General features: G+C 38.7%; 2 protein-coding genes across 15 annotated transcripts; one reads left to right on the forward strand and one right to left on the reverse strand.

The window, feature by feature from the left end:
- Positions 1-273: 273 nt before the first annotated feature.
- LOC121855108 (tRNA (cytosine(38)-C(5))-methyltransferase-like) lies at positions 274-23254 on the forward strand. 14 transcript variants are annotated; one of them, XM_042349961.1, is made up of 10 exons: positions 14325-14815; positions 17991-18251; positions 19295-19399; positions 19652-19742; positions 19993-20111; positions 20772-20906; positions 21196-21363; positions 21477-21578; positions 21971-22045; positions 22347-23254. In XM_042349961.1, the coding sequence occupies exons 2-10, from the start codon at positions 18198-18200 to the stop codon at positions 22398-22400; spliced, it is 903 nt and encodes a 300-aa protein (XP_042205895.1). In that variant the 5' UTR covers positions 14325-14815; positions 17991-18197; the 3' UTR covers positions 22401-23254. The 14 variants fall into 14 exon arrangements, with proteins under 14 accessions (XP_042205886.1, XP_042205885.1, XP_042205884.1 ...); XM_042349958.1 differs by lacking the exon at positions 14325-14815 and adding an exon at positions 17547-17641; XM_042349959.1 differs by lacking the exon at positions 14325-14815 and adding an exon at positions 17570-17665.
- On the reverse strand, positions 6371-12955 carry LOC121855110. Its single transcript, XM_042349965.1, has 8 exons — positions 12733-12955; positions 11401-11559; positions 10027-10158; positions 9521-9655; positions 8553-8709; positions 8131-8264; positions 7828-7896; positions 6371-7120 (listed from the first exon to the last, which is right to left on the reverse strand). Exons 1-8 carry the CDS (start codon positions 12772-12774, stop codon positions 7073-7075), a joined length of 876 nt encoding a protein of 291 aa, XP_042205899.1. The 5' UTR covers positions 12775-12955; the 3' UTR covers positions 6371-7072.
- Positions 23255-23377: the final 123 nt, after the last annotated feature.

The following is a 23377-nucleotide window of genomic DNA, read 5'->3' on the forward strand; positions in this document are numbered from 1 at the left end:
AATTTAAACTTATATATAACAAAAAGTATTTATATTTGTATAAAATATTAAATGTAAGCCCACTAATTGAATAAATTCTTGATTATTTAATGCTTCCGTAATTATTTCTCGATGGTATAAAGGTAAAAATCCGTGACGTCCGACAATAAGTGAGCATCAGTAAGGCGTTGTAAGACATGTTCTGAGGGACAACTTGAGGAAAATCTCTTACTTAGGTTTATTTTGTAGTGTTAAAGTCTGTTTATTGTATAAATACACTAGCTTCTTATTGTTGTTCTCGTTGTCATGCAGGAGCCACAGCTGAAATTTGGCAAATGTCAGAAAGTATTACAAATTTGTGTCGGTAAAGCACTTTTAACCGAGTGTCATGCTGCCATACACTGTTTGTTATTATTATAACTGTTGATTTAGTCCAAGTTCAGAGGAGAGTTTATCTTCATTTCTTTCTTACGTGAAAATATCTAAATTTATCCTCTGCGGCTTTGTTGTTTAATTTAGGCAGTGGATTATTGGACCATTTAGCGGCAAATGGCAGGAAAGTGTTAACTTGCCTTGAAAGCACTTTCTTTACTGTACGGAATTAGCGTCAGCACATAGTAATGGTGTAGAAAGTCGCAATATTTTATTAGACGGTATTTTTACTCCTTTGGTTTTGTGTTATTAAGAGCAACAGATCGATCATGACATACTTTAGTTTACCTCAGGGTTAGTTTGTCTTTTTTTTATAATTCGTAGCACTAAAGTAAAATAAATAGTTGTAATTTACCCAAAACTTAGTCAAGGTCACTCATAGTGACGTTATTCACTTAAATCAAGCATTACATCTGTAGGGGAAGTGTTTTAGATTGGATCTGTATAGTTGATGGTGTTTTATTCGTTGAGTTATTCACCAAAATGTTTGTATGATAACACTGTACAAAACTGTTGGAGGATTAAGGAAAAAAGTGAGTGAAAACCACCTATGAAACAATGGGTATACTGTACTACTTAACACAAACAAGGTTAAATCAGAGTCACTGAACTCTATCTTGGCATTAGCAGGAATACGGCCGAGTTTGGCAACACTTAATGGTTCATTCCTGTTACAGTGAAATGGAGTTCAGTGATGGTATAATGTGTAGAGGTAATAACACATGCTGTGAGCCTCAAGTAGTACCTTTAGTGTTGTTCAGACTGACTCTTTCTTACCCCACTGTCACTATTCACGTCTTTTCGGTCTGTATTAAAACAAAAACACATATAGTGGATATAGTGATGGCGAAATATGTAAATGTGATGTGTCAGTATAACTGTTGTCTTCCTCAGGGTCATGGCTCCTCCTCACCCATTATGGATTTTAGAACTGTACAGTGGAATTGGGGGAATGCACACTGCTGCCAGAGGTGAGGGTCTTCTGAGTGTATTTTTACAATTATTCTGCAGTGGAAGACAGTACCGACTCAAGGCTTTCAAAATCAACTAATTTCTGGCTTTTTTACCTGCCTAAATCTCTAACTAGTTACAGTGTAAAGTTATTTTGAACGTTCTGGAGACTAGGAAAAAGTACTTGGCATGGGAGGGGACATGTTGATTCCATTGAAATTTGTGGTGTGTTGTAATGTATATAATGTGTACCAGATGGTTTGATATCACCTTTTTGTGGAGTCAGTGTTTTGCTCCACACAACTACCTGGTAGACAGTGGGAAATGGTCATATGTTCATTTATCAATTGCTAACTAATATTTAACCACTGACAGGTAAATTATCTAAACTTAAATGTATTTTTTTTTAATATTGCATCATATCAACTACAACCATTAAAAAATCTTAAGTGTCAGGGGAATAGCTTGGGAAATGTCCAAAGCTTCTGATGTCCACCTATAGTGTGTCACTGTTCACTGGCTATCCCTTTATCCACTCACTGTAATAGAGGTTCTGTTCTGCCTATACCTTTTTTGCCTCACACAGCCTAACATCACCCATCAATACAGTAGTAGTGTATGCCAATCCAGCAAAACATCTTTACTTAAATTCTACTTGTGTTATTCTCTTCGTCTCAAGAGAGTGGGCTGCCCTTTGAGATAGTGGGGACGTATGAACTTAACCCCACGGCTCTGGAAGTGTACCGTCACAATTTCCCGGGAACCAACAAACCTCGCAACATTATGGGCCTTACTGTGGAAGAGCTGACGAACCTTAACCCCAGTGTGATCATGATGAGTCCTCCGTGCCAGCCATTTACAAGGTGTGTACCAAGCTTGTGTATGATAGTGTTAAGTGAAACATTTCTCCCCATGTCATAGTAATCACAATCAAAACTCATTTCTAATTAATTTTTCAAATGTGTATTCCTTACATTCTGAATTTTAGACATATTTACTATTACAGTAGCACTGTATTTGTTTAGTAAAATGTTTTAATTAGGCAACTTTACATTTTGTGGTATAAAGTGAAGAATTAATTTTTATACCAGAGAACTATTAAGAAAGCTTCCCATTCATTGTTAATTCTCTATATGTTTGTGTTTTTGGTCTGTGTTCTCACTCCCCAGGGCAGATGTGTTGGGTTGCCACCTCGGAAGAGCCTCCCAGGAGCCCCTTCTCCTCCCATGTTCTCTCCTTTAAAATTGTCTTACATTGTCCCCTTATGAATTATACTACCTAAGAGGACATGTTTGTTATTGTGTGTGATAAAACATTTGTGTCAGGCAGGGTCTGAAACGTGACGTGGAAGATGCTCGAACGTCGTCCTTCCTGCACCTTTTGGGCCTTCTGGAGGAGGTCCTTCGGCCACCAGACATGATACTCCTGGAAAATGTTGCTGGGTTTGAGACATCACTTGCTAGAGACCGACTTGTGAGTCTGCTCAAGACAAGAAATTATGTCTGGCAAGTAAGTACAGTAGTGCAGGTGAAGAAGTTATCAGAGAATATCTTTTATGGAGTCTCCTTGAAGGTTAGATAACGATTGAAGAGTCATTGGATATACATGAACTTAGACTTTTCACTTTTATGGTATTTTATATTTCTTTACAACTAGTTTTTATAAGTACAGTATAGTAACTACAGGAATCTAAGGAATGGGGAATCAGCAGCACCTTCCTTGACATTTTTTTTCCCCATAGAGCACAAGGACAAGGAATACTGTACTTGGTAGTTGAGTGTGTGTGTGTGGATGCAATGAAGATGAAAGGAAGTGTTGTCCCTGTTGTTGGTCTGTCTGTCTGTCAGGCACAAAGTGTAGACTGTAAGTTTGTATAAAAACTCAACGAGTGCTGACCATACTGCGACTGCTACCTTCCCGACAACTTTGAGGCACTCGTGCTAACAGGAGACTACACACCCCAACAAGTGCTCAGTATTGGTGAAGCTGGTCTGTTTTTTTAGAAATCCTATGATATCTCAACCAAGAAGTGGGATCTGGGGTTTCAAGGCTACAAAGGACCACGTACCTTATCTTATCTGTGGTGTTACATCAAATGCAAGCTGCTGTTAGCATACCACTTGCAGAATTTCCCGGTACAGTACTAAAAGATTAGATCTACTTACATTGCCTGTCCATAGTCCACTGGCATTCTAACAAAAAGTGTGGGTGATAATATCATTTCAGATTGTTGACGAGTAGACTTTCAGCTGTGAAGTTGAGTGTTTGTGAGAGACGACTACAGTATTTTTAACTATTAAGTGACCTAAGATGTGTTACTACAGTACAGTACCTCTATTTGAGTCATACATGGTGGTGACTTAACTGGTGCTGCTGACATTATGAATCCAATATCTCAGTCATCAATTCTACATTACAGGAGTTCTTGTTATCTCCGACCCAACTTGGTGTTCCCAACTCTCGACTAAGATATTACATGTTGGCCAAGCAGAAACCAGCTACTTTCTGCTTCACCTTGTCTGACAAGGTGAGTACAGTATTATTAACATTGACTATCTGATGTTATAATTTAAGATGGTTTTAATGATTTAATATCTATCAATTTCAATACTGTATATCTATCTGTCTACCAGTATAAATTGTCTTTTGTGTAAAATAAATATGAAATATGTAACAAAGTTTGTGAATTTTTTCATCTTTTGCAAAGGAGACTTTGCTATTCCTGTTTTCAAATTTTGTTTTCCCTTATGCTGGGAAGAAATTTTAGTATTAGTAATGCTTTCAGTCCCAACTGCTCGACTTGATGGTGGCATATCTATGAGTGTTCTTAAACTATATAATGCACTTGTGTAGTAAAAATTCCTTTTATTGGATCAAAAGTTAATTCTTCTTATCCCCAACAGGTGCAGGAGGAGTTTCCTCTGTGCCTGTGTGTTAAAGTTGAGGATTCTGTCACGAGTAAAACTGGATCTTGTCATCGTTGTACCAGACCTCTCCTGAACTCCCTTCACACCCTCCTTCACAAGTTCCACTCTGACAGACACCCAGGAAGTTTACATGCAGTTACTTCATACACCCAAGTGTTGCCATCACTCTCCCACTACCTGAGCCTCACAGACAACCTAGAGCCATATTTGTTGAAGGATAAGATACTAAACAAATACCACATGCTCCTTGACATTGTAGACAGAGAATCCCAGAGATCTTGTTGCTTTACCAAAGGCTATGCTCATTATGTTGAGGGAACTGGCTCGGTCATACAACACAACACCACCGTAAACATGGCAGAGACATACTCGAAGGTGCAACTACTGGCTGCCGACGATTCACACAGGCTAGAACTATTGAGAGAACTCCAGCTGAGGTACTTCACTCCTGAGGAAGTAACAAAGCTGATGTGTTTCCCCGACTGGTACGACTTACCTCAGTCAATCACCAACAAGCAGAAGTACAAAGTGTTAGGCAACAGTGTCAATGTCCTGGTCGTAACGTCTCTTCTGTTGATGCTAGCGGAGAATTAATAAAAAGGTAAGCTAGAGTTTGTTTTATTTTTGTTCCCATGTTCTTAGTAGTCATTTTTGGATCCCATGAAGATTAGGAACAACATAATTACTGTGCTTATTTCACCTGATGATTAGACACCCTAGAAATTAATTTGGGAGTAGGTTCGATTGGGTTAGATTTGGTTAGGTTAGATTGCATTAGGTTAGGTTTAGATAGGTTATCATAAAGGTGTTAATCATCAGTTGAAATAAACCATTGATGCCTAAACTTTCTTTGTGAAGGAATTAGTGACCAATGATTTATTTTATTTGAGATTTTTCAAAGAGTTTTTTGTACAGTACAGTACTCTATCTGAAGGTATCAGTAAATTTATTATGTACAAAAAAATCAGGGGTGAGTGGCATTGGTATCTGAGGTATACACACGAATATATTAACAGTATGGATGTTTCTTGTACTTTTTGATGATTTTTCAAAATTTTTAATATGTCCGGTCTCAAAACTTCTATCAGTGACTTCCTGAGCAGGGCGTGTTGTTGTTGGTGGTGGTGGAGTGAAAACAGTGTGACAGACCTATATTTAACTGACTATGGAAAGGAAAGTCCGCTATATCGAGGGTCCGTTAGATGTGAAGCTTCCATCTTATGAACTGTATAGAGTTTAATGTCTGTTATATCGAGGGTCTGTTAGAAGTGAAACCTCCGTATAATGAACTGTATAGAGATGATAGTCCGTTATATGAAGGTTTTACTGTACTGTATCATGATGAATCTTGTGTTAGTACTGTACCTCCTCGATTTTGGTTCAGTCGGAAAGAAACTATTTGTCTGTTTTTCGAATTTCCTGACTGTCCCTATTTTTATTTTTTTATTTTATTTATTTTTATTTTTTGCCTGTGAAGGAATATAGTACAGTGTATAACACAAGAAAAAGAATGTGTTTGTTTTTCTTTAGGTCAACTTTGAGAACAGTATGGTAGATCATCAACTTTCTCTTCTTTGTATTAGCTATACAGGTACTCCCCGACTTACAACGGGGTTAGGGACCGACATCCAGGTCGTAAGTCAAAATGGTCGTAAGTCGGAAATGCTTAAATAACACATAGAAAGTAAAAAATTTGGGTCCCTTTTTCTTCTCAGCACCACAAAACACTCACTTTTAAACTTGCCAGCCATTTTAAAGTGAATTACAGATGAAAATTTTGTCTGTGTACTGACTTTGGGACTCAAAAATACACAATTTGACCACATTTTGGTACGACTGAGGCGGTCGTAAGTGCGGGTGGATGTAAGTCGAGTCGGTCGTAAGTTGGGGACTACCTGTAGTCTGTCGTTTAAGTGCTGTATAAAAATGGTTGTATTTACAGGTAACAGTATTTAATCTACAGCTTTGTATAGTTTGTTTACTGGTTCATTATCTACATATAGCAGTTACAGAATATACTTAGTGCCTTAACAAAATAATACTGGGAAATAAATGCTTCAGGTTGAAAAGTAGATGCTGTATATAATGTAGGATTTAATGAAAGAAATATACACACAGTTAATACCGATTCATTATGTACTGTATATGGGAAATACTACACTAGATGAAACATTCTTCCTTTATACGTTATTCCTCACGTGACAACACCATGAGACGTCTCATCCCGGCTCACCTGGACGTCAACATGCTTTAGTGTAGGTGAAGGTCGCGTGTTACTGAAAAATAGTATCCTAACACCTGTGACTCGGTAATGACTTAGACACTTACATACCGGGTATGTAAAAAAAAATGTGTTGGGGTAAATGTGTTTGTGTGTGTGTGTGTTTGATGTGTATAGGCAGAGAGGGAAAGAGCGAGACGGTGATGAAGAGGTTAAAAAAAAGCCTACAAGAGTGAAAAAAACTACAGATGAATGTATTTAGTTAAAGCTATGTATTATTTATTTACTATATTATGATGTACATTTCCTAGCACAATTCAAGTTTATTCCCAGGATTTACAACAAAGGCCCTGTCTGTGATGGATGTGGTCTTTGATCATCCTGCAGGAAATACTGTATCATCAAGTGTTGCATAGTGTAGTGTGATGGATGTGGTTCTTGATCATCCTGGAGGAAATACTGTATCATCAAGTGTTGCATAGTGTAGTGTGATGGATGTGGTTCTTGATCATCCTGGAGGAAGTATTAACAATTGTTGCTTTTTAGAATGAAGTGTTATTTCTTAGGTCAGTTTAATAGTCTTGATAAGGGTCAGCAACTCTTGGAATATCTGAAAAAGAAAAGAATTATTACTATCAATCAGACACTAGAACAAATTTGAGATTATTATTAGGCATTATTTAACCCCTTCGCTACAGGGACGTCACTTTTGATATTTTATTTGGCTAACACGACGATTTTGTTGAGCAGAGAGGGGACCCCATACACAAGTAGTTAATGGATACAGTATTACCAATAGATACTGATATTAACAGTTTCAATCAGTGTAGAGGCTAGAGATTTATTTTATACACAATGAATACAAGGTGAGGATATATGCAAGTTTGTGTGGGTGTTTTTATGACTTTATTTTGGTATATTCCTATCAAACCTTCTGAACTTGTCTTGATTACATTCCACTAGATTCTCAAATACATAGACAATTGACTTTGTTTAGGGAGGGGGACACTGTACTGCTGATGGGTGTGTGTGTGTGTGTGTGTGTGAAGCAACATGGGAAAACAGATGAGGTTAGAAATGGGGATTAAGTTAAGTAGGGTGTAAGGAGGTTAAGAATGAGGATTAAGTTTAGTTAGTGAGGTGTATAATAAGGGTAAACTAGGCTGGTCAGTTTAGGATAGGTTAGCTTAGTTTAGATTAGTTTATGTTTGGTCAACTTAGGTTAAGTTTGCTCCAGTTAGGTCAGTTTAGATTGGCTTAGCAAATTTAGAAGATTAGAATGAAGGGGAAAATGAAAGTCAGCTTGAGATTACTTACCCAGGCAGGCACAGGGGCCGGGGACTCGAGAATTTCATCAACCAAGATCTGCAATTTTCCTTTCCCCTCCTGTTGGTGAGATGGCCAGGGAGTTATGAGGGTCTATCCAGACTGTTGTATGTTTAGATATACAGTAGATTCTAATTCAAAAGGCCTATTACCAGATTTGTCTCCTTATATATCAGTAAAAATTGAAGTGCCTTGTGTGTTCTTGATGGATGTGGCAACACAGTCACGAGATGGCAGGCAGTGTGTGTGTGAGAGAGAGAGAGAGAGAGAGAGAGAATATGAAGACGCCCTCACCAGGTAAGCAACAATACACTCGCCCATTAGGACGTCCACTGCCAGGGGCCCCACTCCCTCGAAGGGCATGTCGTGTCCCGTATTCCCATACTCGTACACCATGTCCCTCTCTGCTGCTGCTTGGGCAGGTGAGGCTGATGGTGGATTAATTGATGCAGTTAGTGAGGCTGGCAGTAAATCAATACTCTTCCAATTTAATAATAATAATGAAAGTATAATAATGGAGGTACACAGTAACACTTAATCTTGAACTCTTAATCAGAACTGTAATTGGGAAAGAAGAAATGTTGATAAATTTTGAAACGAGCTGACAACAGGAAAATTGGTCTCTTAATAATCCAAACAAGTTTGCCACTGTACTAGGAAGGGTTCAGTTTATGTCAGTGGGAGTGAAGGTGTTTAGGGGTTATATTCCTACTAACCTTTTGGATGATGGCTATTGGCTGTGTGGTCGAAGTCCCTGCTGGTCCGTTGTTTACCTTCACCTGATGAGCCGGAGGAATGGAGGTGCCAGTTTTTATTGTTTTCGTCTACTTTGAACCTGTCGAAGCAGTCATGGTCGGGCTCCTCCAGCAAACTCTGTAGGAAGGAACCCACTTGTAGCATTGCAGTACTCAATCATCTTATTTGCTTTTAACATAGAAGGGGAGAGAGATTTATTGTTCTGTACTAGAAACAGGAGATGATCTGGATGTCCCCCAAATGCCAGGTGTACTGAGAATTACAAACATAATTATTCATATTTTGAGATAAGAGTACTTCAGGTATTGTCATTCTTTCATATCCACTCCAGCACTAAGTATCCCCTTTTCAGAATTAATCTTCCATAGAGAAACAAAATGCCACTTATTAAGACTATGTTGTGACCACCATCCTTTCTTCAACCACTACAGAAAGGCACATATACAATTCAAGCAACTCATTCCAAATCCTTTCTATTTAATCTACACAACTCTGCCCCTTACACCACCTAATGTGTACTTTAAGTGGACTGTACTGTTGTTATCATAGAAGTATATGCCAAGTTGGTCATGCAGTAGTGAAGATGTTAACGATGAAACGGTTGGTTTACATTTATCTCCGCTCTTTCAAGCATTTTCTGACTATAATACAAAGAGGCTGGAACGAAGAGGAAATGCAGTCACAAAGATTCCTCCTTCATCCACTGTTAATCATTCACTCCTGCTGGAGAAACTAGAATTGTTACTTTGATGTGACCTTTATTGTCCAGTGTTAGTACAGGAGAAAGCTGGACAAAACCTGCCATGTTTGATAGTGTCGCTGCATAACACCCTTCTCACATCTGGCCCAGACCAGGGATCAAACTTGAGACACAGTGGTGCATCACCAATATTAACCTTATGTTATGCCACAACATAGAGGGACTCACCTTGACAGGCTCTGTGGTGATGAGGAGCTCCTGGGCCATGGAGGAGTAGATGGCAGCAGGTCCGTTTGGCAGGATCTTTGAGTGACTCACCCTTTTGAGTAGAGCGCCGCCCTTCGTGCATAGTAAGTTTGCTCTCTGTTTGGCCACACCGGGAGACAAAGGGAAATAAAAGAGACTTGGTTTAATATAAGTATGGTGGTTTAGATATAAAGTACAGTACTGTAGGATAAATAACATGTATTGTGATGCAATACACTACATGTATACTCTATTCCCTGAGAATATACAGAATGGTAACATTGAGCTAGAACAATCCTTCCTCTGTATAATATTATGGCAAGTTAAAGATATTAGGACGTTAGATTAGGTTAGGATTATTTAAGATTAGGTTAAGTTAGACTCAGTTAACAACACCTCTTCTGTCGTGGCTACACATGGCTGTGTAAAGTCAGTTTTGAAATAAAAAAAAAGTTGTGCAACTTCACGAAAATGCTCAACACACTCGCCTGGTTCAGATGGGCATTGTATTTAATGGCGTGGGCGATGCAGCTGTTGAAGGACTTGATATATTTGGCGTGAGCGTTGGTAGCACATCGAGCTATGATCTGTGGCAGCCAATCCCTCACACACACTTTGATCTGATGGCCATACACCACAACAACAGCGCAATGAACAGCGAACCACCACCATTAGGTACAGCAATGATGACAACAGGACCAGCAGGATCAAGAACAACAATAACAACATTAGAGTAGAGGAAACAATAAGGAACATAAGTAATTTTTACCCCACAGCCACTAACACCCATAGGCTGTAGTCAGGATCCAAGTTGTGTCAGCATAAGTCTTGTACTCTTTTCCTGTACTTGAGTTTCCCCAAATAACCCAGAAAAAACAACAAACAACTGACTCTCTGTGATCCTTCAGGGTGCCCCTCAAAAGTGAAGTCAATAGTTGGATGCCATAAAATTTGCATAAATTACATATTTTACAATTTCTTGTACATACTGACTTCCATCTTTTAGCCTATTTTCTCAAAATTATTTCTTGCACCTAAATATAAGGTGACTAGCAAAAAACTGGTCAAAATTTTGGTTAGGTGAGTTTTTGTCTTTACCTGTATGTCATGACCAGACAGTGTGTTGTGAAGAATAACCAGGTGTCCCATACATCATTATCTGAGTCACAATTAGAAGTCAGACATCAAATATATCTTTTAAAATACTGTTGTCACAAGTGCTGGAGGATATTTTTATGAGCTATTTTTGTCTGTCTATCTGTTTACTGTTTTATCTACCTTACTTGAAATTTCCCAAAGATGGACATCCCAAGGAAGACATGTACTGTACAGCATGTTATGAATCCTCCAGGGATGTAGAAGTGCCTCTTAAGGGTGAAATCTGTAGGAGCACCTTTGATAGTCATAATTTTGTAGCCATCAGCAGCCAAGGGGTCATCTACAGTTAATGGAGATTTATTTTATCTATTAATTTATTTACAGTATTTATTTATGTTCTAGCTAGACAGAGGCTTCACTGGGCACTGAAATATTGTCTGGGGGAATGTAAGATAGTACAGTACATCTCCTTCTTATAGTTATGCAGAAAATTATATCCTGGAGTGTTACATCTGTGTTAATCTATTATACGGTACTGTACACTGTTGAGCTAAATTGTGTGTGTGTGTGTGTCTAACTTTGTGTACAAATTTATGACTGTGTATGTGTGTGTGTAGCCATATACTATACTCTACCTTTATATATGTGTATTTGTGTCTCAGAAGTTAGTTGTGTGTGTGTGTGTGTGTGTGAGAGTACAGTATGTCATTGTGTGTAAGCTTGAATAGTGCACCTCCTCACAACCCAGCAGCACAGTACAGTACCTTTTTGAAGTCCTTGCCAGAGTTGTGGAAGCACTGTTGGCAGCTGAGGCTGTAGCGCTCATCCTGGAGCTCCTCACACACCTCCAGCCCAGCCTTGGGCCACTCCACATTGACATTCCTTGCTATACGTTGACTGTGTTCTAGTGTGGCTCCAAGTACCTGTCGTGGTGATAGAGATGTGCTTGTTTACAATAGTTTGATGACATTTTGGGGGGTTATTTTAGGTGAAATTGTCTTAATTTGTGATATTTTGGGCTCTTTAAAAACTGCTTTTTGGTTAGTTTAGTTAATATTTTGTTCATAGAGTATAGGCCAATTTAGGAGGTTATTTTATGCTTTTAGTCCATTTTTGTGGGTTATTTATAATAATAAAAGAATGTGTTACCTGGCCATATTGTTACCTGCCTAAAATACCTGTTGTGTAAATGTACTTAAAACTTGAATATGTACTTGTACTGATGTCTCTGAATAAGACTTTTAAAATGAACTGATACTTCACCACATGTCCCTTACTCTGTGTGTGTTTTACTATATGGGGTGTGTGTGTTACTGTGGTTGCATGTATTACTTGGTAGTTATATATATATATATATATATACACACACACAGTATGTATATGTATGTGTGTGTCATGTACTAGCTCTCAGTCATATCTAGGTTAAGACACCACCTGTAGGAAACTGTGTCGCTTGGGAGGAATTAATGAACTTTACCTGTACTTCATGTACTTGTATCTACTCGTCCCTGTAACCTGTATACAGTTAAGACACCACCTGTATGAGATACCTCTTGAGAATCACTGAACCTTTAACTAAACTGTACAGTACAGTACCTAATTCTGCAGCTGTCCCTTTAACTTTTCTGAATTAACATTCTGTATCAGTTAAGGTTCTTGTTTTATCACACTGTACTTTCATCTCATAGGAATTACTGTACCCGTATTTTATATCTAAATCATTACAGTATCTATTGTGATGTTTCTGATTAAATTTATTGTTTTATCTTTTAAGTTTGTCACTTTTATGTTACAGTATTGTCTCCCATCTTGAATTGCTGTAATGTACTGTATCTGTACTTTGTATTTAGATTTATAATCTTGTAGGTAAACTTTCTATATTAACACTTTGAATGTTGTCACCACATAGGAATTGCTGTAACTGTACTCGACACATAAATCTGTGTTCATGTAGATAATTCAGATAAAACTTGGTGAATCTATTACAGCACCACTACAGTATATGGAAATTACTGTAGCTGAACACCAAGCATAATTTTAAACACCCTTTCAATATTTGTGGACAAATTTTCTGAACGTGAACACAGTTGTCCTACCGTGGATGCTGCCAGGAGTTGCAGCAGGAGTAACTGTTGCATCCTGATGCTAGCTGGATTCTCTCTGTGTCTCCAGGAGGATTTGGAGGTGTTGTAAGGAGGTCCACAGGCAGGTGAGGTCACCCCACACAGGTGTAAGTGAGTGAGGCACACAGGTGGTGGTGGTATGTGGGTGGGTGAGGAACCTAATGCGGTGGGGGTGATGTGTGACGACTGGCTGGCTGGGGACCTCAATGTATGCCACCTGCACCACACACCTGGCTCTCCCTCTTCTTCTGACTAACCCCCCTCCCCCCCCCCCTCCACCTCCTCTCACCTATCTTCCCCTTCCCTTACCCCTACCGGGTATTACACCTCCCCTGCATCTGCCATCCTCCCCCTTCTCCCTTCCTTATCTCCTATACCTCCCCTTCTCCTTTCCTTACCTCCTACACCTCCCCTTCCTTACCTCCTACATCTCCCCTTCTCCTTCCTTCCAAGTCCTGCACCCCCCTTCCTTCCTTCCCTCGTACACCTCCTTTCCTCCTCCTCCCCCCCCAGGTGTTCACGTCATCATCATCCATCATCAGTGTACTGCGTCGCACCACACTCATTAATATTCACAGGTTTCGTCTGGGTGGGGGCAAGCCTTCGACAGTCCGACAAAAACCATCATTTATTCCTCCTCCTCCAGTTTTCAGATGTTAATTCTTTATTCTTTAATTCCTTGTACAGTCACATAAAGAAGATGTCATACTGAGTTTGTGTAATTGTCAAGAAATTGTTGGTTTTTTATCTTAACTTATCAAGCAAGTCTTAACATTCAGAAATGGTATATTGTCTTTCCTTCTCCATTTTTAGAACATTTGTATTTTTTGTACTTAACTGTTACTCAAATTCTTTATGAGTGAGATAATTAAATGGGATAATATAAGTAATATAAAAAGTAATACAGTACAGTTCTAAATCATCCCAGAATTATTGTTACCAGTAAAAGATTGTCGTCAGTGAACATCTTTGCTTTTGAGGATATTAATTAAGTTCACATGGGCTGACTTTGTGCTGCGAATATGAAATGAGCTTGAAGAAGGCTGAGCACAGTGCCAGGTGCAGGTGATTATGTTTGTAGCTTATGGAAACATTTACATTTCATTTTAACTTTTTACGATTCATTTAAATGTTGATGTAGTTTTCAAATACATATGAATATTATTTGGAAGTTTTAACCTAACCTAATCTTACCTTACCTAACCAAACCTAACTTCACCTAACCAAACCTAATCATCTCTTTTGTTGTGTGTGGAGGAGTCTGTTGAGGTCGAGTGAGGTTATTGAGATGAGATTTCTTGTACTGTACAGGGATAGAGAGAAGAGTTCTTTTATGTGCTTATTGACAGCATTCAATGAGCATATTCTCAAAGGTTCATATATTGTAGTTTTCATTGCTAATTAAGTGAAGGTAAAAGACTGTTCATTAATTAGATAGATTAATGTTGTCATCATAAATGTTCATAAATTAGATAGACAGATTAATGTTATCATAAATGTTTATAAATTAGGTAGACATTAATGGTGTTATAAATGTTCATTAATTAGACAGACAGACTAATGTTGTCGTGAATGTTAAAATATTAGGAATTGATTTATTATATCATGGATGCATAAATTGATTTAAGGTCCATTCCTCATGGACTCCATCCTTAATGGGGCCCAGTTCTTATGGATGCCATAATGTCCTAATGGGCCCCAGTTCTCATGGTTATGTTGGGGACTTTATACAGTGGTCCTAATTTGACTCCAGTTATTATAGTCCGTAATCTTTATGTTTAAGAAGGCTGAGGTTAGAATAGGTTAAATTAGGTTATGTTAAGTTAGGTTAGATTAGGTTAAGGTTTTGCTAAGTTAAGATATGGTCAGGTAGGAGTCTGTGTTAGCATACAAGCCTCGGTGCCTCCTCATGCTAGGGTTGGTGCCATTGCTCATCACTTAACACTGCAGCTGTGTCCAGACGTCACTGGTCATGTAACTTTACTAACTTGGAGCTTCAGTATCTGTTAAGCCAAGTGTCCTGTGTTGAGCAGGTGCTGAGGACCTCTTCTGCTTGGTACGTGAAATGCTTTTATAATCTAACCTAACTTGGATTTTCGCTCATGAACTTTTGAGAATCCATCTTTTTATTGTAACTTAAGTAGGGCAAGTACCGGTAAGTTGGATTCTCACGTACAAACCAATGAGAATCAAGCCTATGAGAATCCAGACTCCAGGGCCACATACATAATTAGCCTTACCATATCTCATAGGTGTGTATCGCTAATTAATCATCTCCTCCAGGTGTTAGTTTATGGGATCACAGGTGAGTATTATTAGGGGGTAGACTCTAGCAGGTGTGTGTGTATGCGTGTGTGCATAGGTATTTGTCAGGGATGTGTTTGTGAGTGTGCAGGTGTAGGGGTGTTGTGTGTAGGTGTAGGAGGTGTTGGTGTGTGTGTAGGTGTAGGAGGTATTGGTGTGTGTGCAGGTGTAGGAGGTGTTGGTGTATGTAGGTGTAGGGGTGGTGTGTGTAGGTGTAGGGGGTGTTCATGTGTGTGGAGGTATGGGTGTGCATTAGGTTGTAGGTTGTGTCTGTCTGCTATTATTGAAGGAATGTTTGCTGGCACATACATAGTTACAAACACTCAATTGTCTACAGGTGTCCCAGAGAGAGAAAAAGAGACATGTTTGTATATTTTTGAGTATATAGTGTGTACATTGTCACTACAGGAAGTCACCTTTCGCTGTTGGGTATTATGTTTCACCGTAGAACATAATTTTTTGTTATTGAATGCCATAGATTAAGTTAAGTGAGATTAGGTAAGCATTAAGTTAAGTTAAATTAGATTAGATTAAGGTGGTTAGGTTAGGTTCGATTAGCATTATTTTGGTTAATTTTAAAAGTGAAATAAGCTGTGGGAGCTAATCTAAAGATAATCTGATTACCTAATTAAATTTTTAAAGGGTGACTGTGATTAAGGGGTATCACTTGGCTGGCACAGGTGTTACACTGAATGACTGTCAGAGGAATCACACGACAGGTCTTTTGGGTTTACGTAAACATGGGATTGGTGCCGCCCTGTCCATCTCCCTCAAGCCAGCCCTCCCCCCTTACCGTGACTTACATTAGTACCCTCTCTTCTACATAAATAACTATGTATATGTACTGTATACACATGCACATGTACAGTACATACACTTAACAGGAAAGTGAATATTCATTGTCATACATATACTGTACGTACATAGGCTTATTGTGTGAATGTAAGCATGCAGCACATACCCGGTACTGTACACCTGCAGGTACCCATACATACATACTGTACTGTACATACATATATGTTCACATACTTATTTACACACATCATCCCAAGTCTCTCTGTAGCTAAATTTCTCTTGAAGTCAAAACCTAATTTTACCTGACCTTGTCAACACCAACACACACCTGTATGCAGGTACATGTCATTTCGGTGATATTTTTATACAAATTAGCATTCAGCAGGTGAATACCAAACACATTTATGACCCACCAGTGAGTAAGATGACAAATATTGCCCAAACTGTCCAGGGAATTTTGCACAAAGTGGTACACATTCATATTGGCTGCCATGACACTTTTTGGGAGATGTGTACCAAAAGCGTAACTTACATGTATTACTGATATTATTTATTGTTGCTTCATGTTGTAACTGTTACTATTGTGTGTGTGTGTTTTTTTTTTTACATGGCTTGTGATCAATAGGTGTGTGTGTGTGTGTGTGTGTGTATTACATGGCTTGTGATCAATAGGTGTGTGTGTGTGTGTGTGTATTACATGGCTTGTGATCAATAGGTGCGTGTGTGTGTGTATTGAAGTTTATAAGAATACTGTATGTGAAATTATGTTCAAAATTACGATGTGGAATACATTTGAAGGGGATCCTCTCTCTCAATATTCATCACCTATGTTCCGGATCCTCCAATATTCTTAAGTTAGTGTTTCCTCATATGAAGATGAGAGAACACATAGAGTTTTAGTAAAGTCTCAGCAATTATGGCCACCATCTCTGTGTTATAACTCAAGTAAGTCAGTTAGATATGTTCTCACAATCCTCACATAAGTATAAGAGCAATTCCCTTAAAGATCCCTTTAAGAATTTGGACAGAGACTAAAAGCTAACCTAAACCTTTACCACTGAATGACCTCATGACCTTTAACATTGAGTGACCCTGTGACCTTTGCATCTACTATATGTGTGACCTGAAAGTTACACCTGAATGGTACTCAACTTGTCTGAAAAGCTGAATGATGTCAATTACTTTATTCATTTGAAAAAAAAAAGTTTGACCCATGAATTTCCATTTATTTCTTTTGATGTTGAATTTATTACAGGTAATATTATTATTATTATTATTATTATTAGTAGTAGTAGTAGTAGTAGTAGTAGTAGTAGTATTATTATTATTATATTATTATTATTATTATATTATTATTATTATTATTATTATTATTATTATTATTATTATTATTATTATTATTATTATTATATTATTATTATATTATTATTATTATATTATTATTATTATTATTATTATTATTATTATTATTATTATTATTATTATTATTACTTGAGGGAGGCAGAGAAGGACAGTTCGAGGGAAGGAGAGACAACTAATAATTGATGAAGGAGGAATACAGGTAGGATGGAAGGATATAGAGGGAGTGGCAACAGGAGAAATTGGGGGAAGGAGGGAGGGAGGAACAGTGGGATGAAGGAAGGGAGGGAGGGAGAGGGAGGGATTGTTGGAGGGAGGGGGGTAGAAGAGGTAAGGTGCAGCAGGTGTGGTCAGTACCTGTGTGTCTCCTCTCAGGTTCAACACCACCACCACTACTCCCCCTCACCTGACTTACCTCCACCAGGTACGGTAGGTGATTCGGTAACAGGTAGGTGCCTCCAGGAATCAGATGACTATTGTAGAAAGGTGCATCCTGGGTTTTTAGGTGATTTCTTAGCAGGTAGGTGATCCAGGTGACTGCATACAGCAAGTAGATGAAGTGACTGAGGCTGATTTGTTCCTCCAGGATTTAGGTGACTATATCAATAAGGTGCCTCCAAGATTTAGGTGACTTTAGCAGACAGGTGACTGTAGGATCTGGGTGACTCATAGTTTGGTGGCCCAGGTGACAGCCTCACCTTCACTGATTTGTACTGTTTGTGTATAATATAGTTTTATTATTATTGTTATTAAAAAATTGGAATGCATCCTAGGTGGTCTTGGAGTGCTGTGATTGGTCGAGGAGAGTCATAATCTATCAAGGAACACTGTGATCTGTCTAGAAGTATTGTGATTGGTCTTGGAAAACTACGGGCAGCCAGAAAGTACCATCATAGGTCTAAAAGCCCGACAAACCGGTCTAGAAGCACTGTGATTGGACTCGCGGTGTCACAAACTGGTCTAGACTGTTGACTGTCAGGATGAGAGGGAAGACGCTGTTGCTGTTGTCTGTCTGTGCCTGTCTGTTTAGTCAGGTTAGTCAATGTGTTCCTGAAGCCTTTTGACTCTCTCTCTCTCTCTCTCTCTCTCTCTCTCTCTCTCTCAACACCAAGAGTCAAGACTCTCTCTTAGAACTAAATTATCATAGAAAATGGTTATGTTGACCCCAAAGTGTGTCACAAGTATAAGTGTAAATTGATATGTAAATGAGACGAGGAATATATAATTGTATATGCATTTTTCCTCTTAATTTTAGTAGTAAAATGAATGAAAATACAGTAAAATACCATTTAATATTGAATATTCTTGTATTTTGTTATATACATGTTGTGAAAAGTAATGTATTGTACTGTTTAACTAAGGTAAAATGTTAAATAATTAGTTTTAGTTTAATTTACTGTTGATTACAGGTTTTATAATTACTGTACATCTTATTACTTCAGCCATTACTGTATAGATGACCCAGGGTTTGGTAATTAATTTCTGTATATTTTATTTTATTTTTATGTAACATGGACATAAATACTCTATTTAATCTCCATGTTACAGAATTAATTATTGTTATCTTCATGTAATTGTTATTTTCATATAATGGTCATAATTATATAATTGTAGATATGTTTCAGAATTAATTGTATATCCCTGTATTATGTTTTAATTTGAGCTGTAGTTAAATTATATATGTATAAATCTTGTTAATGTAGATACTGTAGTACTGTGTACCTAATTCAAAGAGGAAACCTGTCAAATAGGTTCCAGTTCTAACAGACCCCTGTTCTAAAAGACCCTAGTTCTATTAGGCCCCAGGCTACTTTATCTCAACCATTAAGCATGGGGCTCTCTAGGTCGGGCCCTTTTAGACTGGGGCTCATTAGGACTGAAGCCCCACAATGTCCCTGACCCTCTTCAAATGCTCTACAAATGTCCCACAATGCCACTGCCCTCTAAATGTCCCACAAATGTCCCTGAATCTCTTTAAATGGCTCACACTGTCTCAAAAATACCCAAGACTCCCTTGATAAATATCCCATAATATCCTTGACCTTTTCTAAATGTCCCCCCAAAATGTCCCTGGCAGTCGGGGGGGATGCCGACGAAGGAAGACCTCTGTGGCCTGGTGGTGGATATGGTGGTGAAGGACGAGTGTCTTGACTGTTTCACCCAGGCTGGTAACATTACTGTGGTGAGTGTCTGTCTGTCTGTCTGTCTGTCCATCCACTCCCCCACATATTCACCCACTCATCCAATCATCCACCCTTCCATCCACCAAATCCCCCATACACCCACTCCCCCATCCACGAACTCCTCCATACACCCACTCCCCCACCCATCTACTCCCCCATCCATCCACTCACCAACTCTGAATTAACAAAAACAACCATTTCCACATTTACCTTAAGACAGGTAATTAAGAATAGGTGTACCATCTCTGCAGAACCCTGAAGGTGTAAGGTCCTGTGTCGCTACCTACCTGCCACCTACTGTAGCCAACTGTGCCGTGCCTCACCCTGAACAACGCCTACTGGGTGAGTCCTGACCCCTCATACTGTACTTAATGGTACCTAATACTTAACCTCATACTTCACCTCACAGTTACCGTTATATTTCCACCTGATATTTAACCTGATATTTACCCCTTGTACTTTCCTGATTAGTTTCACCTTCAGTTTCAGTCAATTTCAGCTTGTATGACCACTTTCAGTTAGTTTCAGCTTGTTTCCCCACCAACTTCAGCTTGTTTCAGTTTCAGTTAGTTTCAGCTTGTTTCATCTTCAGTTTCAGTTATGGAACGTATACAACAGAAGCCGCCGTCACAACACCACAACCACACTAACGCCAACCTCCTTCCCAACTGTCTTAACCGGAGGCTGAGAGACGTATCCCGCTACCTCAGGGTGAGAGATAGAGAGACAGAGAGAGAGAGAAAGAGAGAAAGAGAGAGAGTTTTGTTGAGTGAGGGCCAGTGATATTGCTAGAGAGAGAGAGAGAGAGAGAGAGAGAGAGAGAGAGAGAGAGAGAGAGTTATAACCTCAGTGTGAGTGAGTGGGAGAGAAAGGGAGAGAGGGAAAGAGAGAGAGAGTTTTGTTGAGTGATGGCCAGTGATATTGCTTGAGAGAGATGGAGAGATAGCAAAAAGAAAGATAAAGAGAGCAAAAAAGAGATAGAGAAAGAGAGAGAGAGAGGGGGGAGGGTCATGTTCCGTGATACTTAACCATATATCTGCTCAGGTGAGAGTAATTAATGCCACCTGTCCATTTACCTCCCCCAGGTGTGTCTATAAGAGTGTTACCCAGACCACCTAACTCAAGGTGTGTGTCGATAATGACTATGGAGCTGATTTATTTATTAGTATTCTCTCTCTCTCTCTCTCTCTCTCTCTCTCTCTCTCTCTCTCTCTCTCTCTCTCAATTGTCACCATAACTCACCAAGATTCACTGTAACTCACCAAAACTCGCCCTAACTCCCACTAACTGACTCACTCTTACTCACCATAACTCACCCTGACTCACCAAGACTCATCCTGACTCACCATAACTCACCTTGACTCACCACAGAAGGAGATGAGGTTCACAGAGCAGGCCGGCAAGATGGTGAAGAATGTGGTGATGGCTAATTTGATCCGAGATGGAGGTCCTGCTCTACTCAACCTCGAGGCCCAGGAGAGCATCCTGGAAATTCCGGAGGTCCAGGTGAGTGTTCTAGTAGGATCCTACCCTGACTTAACCTATCCTAACCTGACCTAATCCATCCCAGCCATTGGTGATGATGTCACAGCCATTGTTGATGATGTCACAGCTGTTGGTGATGTTGTCACAGCAGTTGGTGATGACATCACAGCAGTTGGTGATGGCGTTACATCAGTTTTTAATTGTTGTACTCCATAGCTGGGAAGAAATATGTTAGGTAGCTATCTTTCCGTCTGTCTATATATATATATCAACCTAACAACCTATCATCTCTCTGTCTATTTATCTCCAGAGGCTGGTCGAGACATATGCTGCTGGTTGTTTTGATAGAAGTAACTCACAGGTTCGAGCACTAAACTCTGAGGACGAGGAGGAGGAGGAGGAGGAGGATGCTGTCAAGGCCTTCATAAGACAGATGGAGTACAAGATGCTGGAGGATGACCTAAATGAGGAGGAGGAGGTGAGAGAGAGAGAGAGAGAGAGAGAGAGAGAGAGAGAGAGAGAGAGAGTATTTACTGAACCTCCAACAATATACAGTATTATTATTATCATTGTTGTTGTTCTCTCCATCAGCTGCGAGGGTTAAGAGCAAAATATGGTAATGACCTGCCGTTTGGGGGGACCAACTGCCTTGTTCACCGCATCTTAGTTGGCAGTTGTTTGATCGACTCCTTGGTAGGTGTGTGAGTGTAGGTGTGTGTGGGTGTGTATGGATGTGTGTGTGTGTATGTTAATATGTGTGACTGTGTAATGTAATGGGTGTGTGAGAGTGTAATGATAGTGAGGGCATATGAGGGTGCAGACTGTGGGTGTAGTTGGCGTGTGTGTGTGTGTGTGAGGGTATATTAGGGTGTTTGAGGGTGTAGTGGGTGTGTGTGTGTGTGTGAGAGAGAGGGTATATTAGGGTGTTTGAGGGTGTAGTGGGTGTGTGAGGGTGTAGCCAGTGAGTGTGGTGGTATATTTTTGGAATATATTTGGCCTTTTTTCGAATTTTAAGTTTATTTTTGATATATTTAGTATATTTTAAGCATGTGTGGTATACTCTTGGTCTAATGGGTTTGTTGCAGGTTAAGAATGGAGGCGCCATGGACTTGATCCGCATCTTGCAAAATGACGAGTTCTTCTATCCCATTCCTCAGTGGGTGAGTGTTTCTCTCTTTCTTTCTTTCTTTCTTTCTTTCTTTCTTTTTTTCTTTCTTTCTTTCTTTCTTTCTTTCTTTCTTTCTTTCTTTCTTTCTTTTTTCTCTTTCTTTTTATCTATTTTTTCTTTCTCCAAGTATTGATTACATAAGGCTTTTGAAAGATATTGCTCTCTCTATCTCTCCTGTCCCTCATTGGGTGAGTTGGTCTCTCTCTTTCTCTCTTTCTTTCTATCTTCCTGTCTTTCTCTTTTTCTTTCTTTTTTCTATCTTTATCTCTCTCATCTCCCATCTTTACTTACAGTGGATGAAGCCATTACTCACAGTGTACAAGTCAGAGATGAGTGTGTGGTACTAGTGTTGACCAGAGGGAGGAGGCGGGTGTGAGAGGTCCTTCCATCTGGCCCACGACGCCTTCAGGATGGTCACACAGAGGAAGGACAACACCTGAAGGATCCTTATGAGCGAGAGTTGTGGAGAGTTGAGAGTCCTAGATCTGGGAAGGAATAGTTGAGGAACAGTTGATGATCCTGTGAGAAAGAAGGAATAGAGAAGAAAGAATAAAAACCAGAATGAAGATAACAGCTATAGAGAATGGGTGAAAATCTAATAGGAAACAACAGAAGGTAAGATAATAATCAAACATAAGAATAAAAGAGACAAACAATATGAAAAAAACATGAATGAGAATATGGAAGGCAAAATATACATATAAATAAAGGATAAATAATAAAGAAAAGAAAACACAAGAAGGAATATAGAGAAAACAAAATAACCAAATGAGGAAAAGATGTCCAAAATGAATAATAATTGAGGAATGGAGAACAAATGAGACATAGAAGTTGCTGAAAATATTTAGATTCATAACGGCGAGGTAAAGGATAATTTTATAGCATTAAAATAGGGATGCTGTCTTTAAGGAATTTTTCTTAGTGGTTTTTATAGAAATGAATATTCTGTAGCTACTGTAGATGATAATAGTACCCTGTAATAGAAATAATAAAGGTAATATAGAATAATAATAGAGATAATACCTGTAGTGTTACTAATGATAATAGAAATACTACTACTAATAGTAATTCTCCATATAATGTTCCTATCAGTTCAGAAGAATGAAATAATTGCGTTTGTATTATAATTATATATTAATACTAACACCCAATTGATCCTGTAGTGTAAGACTGATCAATAAACAAAATAATCCTCGTAGAATTACCTGTATTTATTCTTGTCACCACCTGAGATTATATATATATATATATATATATATATATATATATATATATATATATATATATATATATATATATATATATATATATATATATATATATG

This window comes from Homarus americanus, unplaced genomic scaffold (assembly GCF_018991925.1).
Source record: "Homarus americanus isolate GMGI-L3 unplaced genomic scaffold, GMGI_Hamer_2.0 scaffold29465, whole genome shotgun sequence".
Taxonomy (NCBI): Eukaryota; Metazoa; Arthropoda; class Malacostraca; order Decapoda; family Nephropidae; genus Homarus; species Homarus americanus.

Coding starts and splice junctions, on each gene's coding strand:
- LOC121855108 (XM_042349950.1), top strand. CDS start 315: ATGTCAGAAAGTATTACAAATTTGTGTCG. Junction 1,383..2,041: donor AATGCACACTGCTGCCAGAG/GTGAGGGTCTTC, acceptor CTTCGTCTCAAG/AGAGTGGGCTGCCCTTTGAG. Junction 2,226..2,687: donor CCGTGCCAGCCATTTACAAG/GTGTGTACCAAG, acceptor CATTTGTGTCAG/GCAGGGTCTGAAACGTGACG.
- LOC121855110 (XM_042349965.1), bottom strand. CDS start 12,774: ATGCAACAGTTACTCCTGCTGCAACTCCTGGCAGCATCCACG. Junction 11,560..12,732: donor AACTCCTGGCAGCATCCACG/GTAGGACAACTG, acceptor TCACCACGACAG/GTACTTGGAGCCACACTAGA. Junction 9,656..10,026: donor ACAATGCCCATCTGAACCAG/GCGAGTGTGTTG, acceptor GTGGCCAAACAG/AGAGCAAACTTACTATGCAC.